Source organism: Oryzias melastigma, linkage group LG10, assembly GCF_002922805.2.
Source record: "Oryzias melastigma strain HK-1 linkage group LG10, ASM292280v2, whole genome shotgun sequence".
NCBI lineage: Eukaryota > Metazoa > Chordata > Actinopteri > Beloniformes > Adrianichthyidae > Oryzias > Oryzias melastigma.
The window spans coordinates 29,159,355-29,164,271 of NC_050521.1; the positions used below are offsets into that span (position 1 = coordinate 29,159,355).

Consider the following 4,917-nt stretch of genomic DNA (forward strand, 5'->3'; position numbering starts at 1 on the left):
AAAAGTTTAACACAAAAACACATAATTTTGTGTTAAATCTTTCTGCTGCATCCAGTGAATAAAGTCTGGACAGATCATCCACAGTTCTAAGGAGAGCGTTCTATGATGAGCGTTCTACGAAGAGCGTTCTATGATGAGCTTTCTATGATGAGCGTTCTATGAAGAGCGTTCTATGATGAGCGTTCTACCATGAGCGTTCTATGATGAGCGTTCTACCATGAGCGTTCTAAGAAGAGCGTTCTATGATGAGCTTTCTATCATGACCGTTCTACGAAGAGCGTTCTATGATGAGCGTTCTATGAAGAGCGTTCTATGATGAGCGTTCTACGATGAGCGTTCTACGATGAGCGTTCTACGATGAGCGTTCTACCATGAGCGTTCTACGATGAGCGTTCTACGATGAGCGTTCTATGATGAGCGTTCTATGATGAGCGTTCTACGATGAGCGTTCTACCATGAGCGTTCTACCATGAGCGTTCTACGATGAGCGTTCTACCATGAGCGTTCTACGATGAGCGTTCTACGATGAGCGTTCTACCATGAGCGTTCTACGATGAGCGTTCTATGAAGAGCGTTCTACCATGAGCGTTCTATGAAGAGCGTTCTACCATGAGCGTTCTATGAAGAGCGTTCTACGATGAGCGTTCTACCATGAGCGTTCTATGAAGAGCGTTCTACCATGAGCGTTCTACCATGAGCGTTCTATGATGAGCGTTCTACCATGAGTGTTCTACCATGAGCGTTCTACCATGAGCGTTCTACGATGAGCGTTCTACCATGAGCGTTCTACGATGAGCGTTCTACCATGAGCGTTCTACCATGAGCGTTCTATGATGAGCGTTCTACGATGAGCGTTCTATGATTCGATGAGAGTTCCAGATAAACTCTGATGTTCAGATTCTGTCCGATGGGGGTCTGCACTCACCTGACTGGGTCTGTTTTGTAGATGCGGGCGATTTCGGGCACTAGCGGGTCGTCGGGATTGGGGTCACATAACAGAGAACAGATGGACAAAAGAACTGTGGACAGAGACGGGACAATCAGAGATTCTGCTCCACCTGCAGCTCAGAGCCATGGCGCCACCTGCTGGCTGCAGAAGGAACCGGTAGAAGCAAAGACTTCCTCTAAAGAGGTCTGCAACCTTTGAAACTAAAGGAGCTGTTTGGGCCCGGTTCTGATGGACCCAACCCGGTTAAAAACCGCAGAGTGTCCATTCAGAAAACCAGACTTTACTATTAAGGGATAACATTTAAAACAATTCTATTATAACTGAAGTTCTACTGAGTTTCTTTTAATTTTGACAGCAGCTCCCACAAGTTCCTTTCAAAATAAAACATGGAGATCTTTCTGCTGCAGATTTACTGGAATCAATTCTAGAGAATCAAATGTGACACTTTTCTGTTTTCACTATCAATTATAAAAATCACAACATTAGAGTAGAATCTTCTTTTTATTTATTGAAGACATGAAAATGTTATAAATGAATAATAAACCTTTGAGCATCATTCAGTTCAGTTATCTGACATGTAAACATAAGAGTTGAAACTGAAAGTTCCGCTCCGATCCTTTTCTGAACTATTATAAAGCGTTCCCGGTCTTCTTCTAATCATAATTCTGTTTTCTGAGTTGTCTGAGTCATTTTCTAGGACATAGTTTCTGCAGAGCGGCAGGAGTTCAGAAGTTTGTGAGGAGGACTGTTGGTACAGACTAAACCTGCACTCATTTCCCATCATCCCTTTGTCTACACTTTCTCCTGCTAACTTAATTGCTGTTTTAGAATGTTTTTGAGGTTCTCTGAGGGAGAGACCAGGAATGAATCCATCAGAGGAACAGATCATCCAGGTGTTCTGGAGATCAGTGGAGGCAGGTGGAGATGTTTGGAAGAGTGAGGATGAAGATGAAAGAATGCAGAGGATGGAGAGAGAAGAGCAAAGAGGAGGTTCATGGATGGAGGACATGAGGAAGGTTGGTGTTAAAGAAGAGGAAACGTTAAAAAAGGCAGACCCTCCAGGAATTTGCGATCGCAACTATCTCTTGCTCTCTTTCATCGTTACTCTCCAGTCTTTTTCTAGTTTTTTTATCTTTCCCCACCCCACTACAGGCGCAAACGCGAGTCTGCAGGAAAATAACTCCATGTAGAACCTCCTCCTCCATGGAGATCTGAAGATTAATCTGATTGTACTGATTTTTTTAAAGATATAATTTTTCCCTGGAAAATCATTTTAATCTGAAGTATATTTAAATCGAAACACAAATATTTAGGTTACATTTTGTGTTTCACGTTTCTATTCAGGTTAAATGACAGCACAACATTATACAAGGTGATGTTGAAATAGTTTTCTAGTGCATGTGTCACAATAAAAGAGTTGGAATATGAGAATGGGAGTTTTATTTCATAATTAACATTTTCAGGTGCTTTTCAAATAAATATGTATAAAAAAAAAACATCACAGCTTCTGTCGCCGCAACATCAGTTATTTTAAGGTGTAACAATCATAAAATCTGCCGCGAAATCCTGGAGGGTCTGGAACAGAGAGTGTGGTTGAGGTGGGCAGTTGTTGATGTCAGAGATTCTGTGTCCAATGTGTTTGTATCAGAGGGGTTGATGGGAAGTTTGTTTAGTGAACTGTGTTGTTCTCCTTTACAGAGAACAACACGGCAAACAAACTGCATTGACAATAACTCCACAACAAACAAACTGATTCTTGGTGTTAAGGCACAGTCAGCATGGCTCTACCAGGCTCTGGACTACAGTACCCATAATGCTCCATCACAAGCAGTTGTTCGGTTTTCTCTCCATAACATACAGTAGTGTATGCTACAGTCCACACAGAAATCTTTCTGAGAAAGGACAGTCGCAGCCGTGACGGCGGTCCTCACCTTTAGAGATGGTTAGTGCAGGAGACCACTGAGACCTCAAGATGTCCAAGCAGATGCTGCCGTTGCTGTTGATGTTTGGGTGATAAATTCTTGTTGTGAAGGCAACCTGAACGAGGAAAGACCGGAGGAGAATTCTGGAGACCAAACGTTACCAGAAAAAACAGCAACAGGAAGCAGTGTGGTGCGTTCACTGACCTTCGGCGGTTTGAAGGGATAGTCTGTCGGGAAATGAATGGTCAGAAAAAACACGCCGCCCTGGTAGGGACTGTCAGGCTGCAAAAGACACACAACACAGGTCAACATAACAGACACACAACACAGGACAACACAAAACACAACTGGTGGGAGGGGTTTATAGCAGCGGGATAGTGAGAGAATGCAAAGTAGTAAACTCTGACACGTCCCTCTTCTCTTTGTAAAATGCAATGATATAGTGATTTGAAGTGTGACTCTAAAACTGTGACTCTAAAACCGCGACTCTAAAACCGTGACTCTAAAACCGTGACTCTAAAACCGCGACTCTAAAACCGTGACTCTAAAACCGTGACTCTAAAACCGTGACTCTAAAACCGTGACTCTAAAACTGTGACTCTAAAACTGTGACTCTAAAACCGCGACTCTAAAACCGCGACTCTAAAACTGTGACTCTAAAACCGCGACTCTAAAACCGTGACTCTAAAACCGTGACTCTAAAACTGTGACTCTAAAACCGTGACTCTAAAACTGTGACTCTAAAACTGTGACTCTAAAACCGCGACTCTAAAACCGCGACTCTAAAACTGTGACTCTAAAACCGCGACTCTAAAACCGCGACTCTAAAACTGTGACTCTAAAAAGCATGTGGTTCTTTTTATTACATAAGTTCTATCCAGAACCCATGAGGACGGCATGTGGTCATGTGACTGCGGCGTCATACTTACTGGACCCATTATTGTTGCCTGCCAGTGAAACACTGTAAAACAGAGGGAGAGCAGGTCAGGAGTGAAGGTGAGGACGGAAGGAACGCTGCAGCAAAGCTTCTCTTACTGTCTTCCCCGACTGGACCGGCAGAACACTGAGCCGGAGGGTCTCTGGACAGGTCCGTCAGCTCCTGCAGAGATCAGGCGTGAGCGTCAGAGGCGACCGGACCAACGCCGCAGTCAGGTTGACACCAGACTTCAGCTGAATGTCAACATCCTGGCACTGCGACCCCCTCACAGGAGCAGAACATCAAACGGGTCTCTCCTCAGAACCATCAGGCTCTCAGTCTGGATCTTCTCTGCAGACCGTCAGTGTTCAGGTATCAACCAGGGGGCATTACCGAGGACTGACTCCCCCCATCAGGTCTACAACCCGTCCCTCCAGAACAGAAGCTGAGGTTCTAGCAGCAGCAGATCATACAGAAGGTCCATATCAATGCTGTCATTCAAAACCAATGAAGATCAGGTTCTGGTGGAACCCCAAAGCTGCTCTCTGCCTCAGACATTCTTCTGTCGGGACCAGGAACCGGACCCATGTCGGTTCTGGACCTCCACTGATCTGAAGGTGAAGGGTAGAGGTAGATGATCCTACTCAGTCCAGCCAATGACACAAACATCAGGTATTCCACGTTTTTCTGTGGTTTCTCTCATGAAAGTGATTTATTATTGTCATGATTATTATTCCTACATTTATTATTCTTACATTTATTATTCCTACATTTATTATTCTTACATTTATTTGTCATGTTTATTGCTACGCTTATTATTGTTATATTTATTATTTTAGATGTCAGACGTTCTGCTGCGGTGGAGCTCCTCACAGGAAACAGAATAACCTCAGGAACTTTACCGTCACGCGAAGACCTGATGTGTCAGCAGTAGACTATTCTTAGTCCAGTTAGACCGAGCCGCTCAGATCAGAATACAGGGGTGGTTGGTCACAGAGGCGTGGGTTTGAGTCCGGCCAGCATGTGTGTGTCGGTATGTGACATATAGGCTTGGAGCAGCTCGTCTTTCAAGATGGGTCAAGATTGGGAAGTTCTGTAGATCTGAACCTCAGCAGCTGTGGCAGAGTGCA

General features: G+C 44.2%; 1 protein-coding gene across 2 annotated transcripts in view; it reads right to left on the reverse strand.

The window, feature by feature from the left end:
- The window catches only part of LOC112137899 (ubiquitin-conjugating enzyme E2 2), a 14,456-nt gene that overhangs the window by 1,064 nt on the left and 8,475 nt on the right, over window positions 1–4,917 (reverse strand). For both annotated transcript variants that reach the window (XM_036213997.1, XM_024260440.2), the window contains exons 3-7: window positions 3,907–3,970; window positions 3,801–3,832; window positions 3,076–3,153; window positions 2,881–2,986; window positions 926–1,019 (exon numbers count right to left, since the gene is read on the reverse strand). In XM_036213997.1, coding sequence (XP_036069890.1) covers window positions 926–1,019; window positions 2,881–2,986; window positions 3,076–3,153; window positions 3,801–3,832; window positions 3,907–3,970 — 374 coding nt within the window. The remainder of the gene's footprint in view (window positions 1–925; window positions 1,020–2,880; window positions 2,987–3,075; window positions 3,154–3,800; window positions 3,833–3,906; window positions 3,971–4,917) is intronic.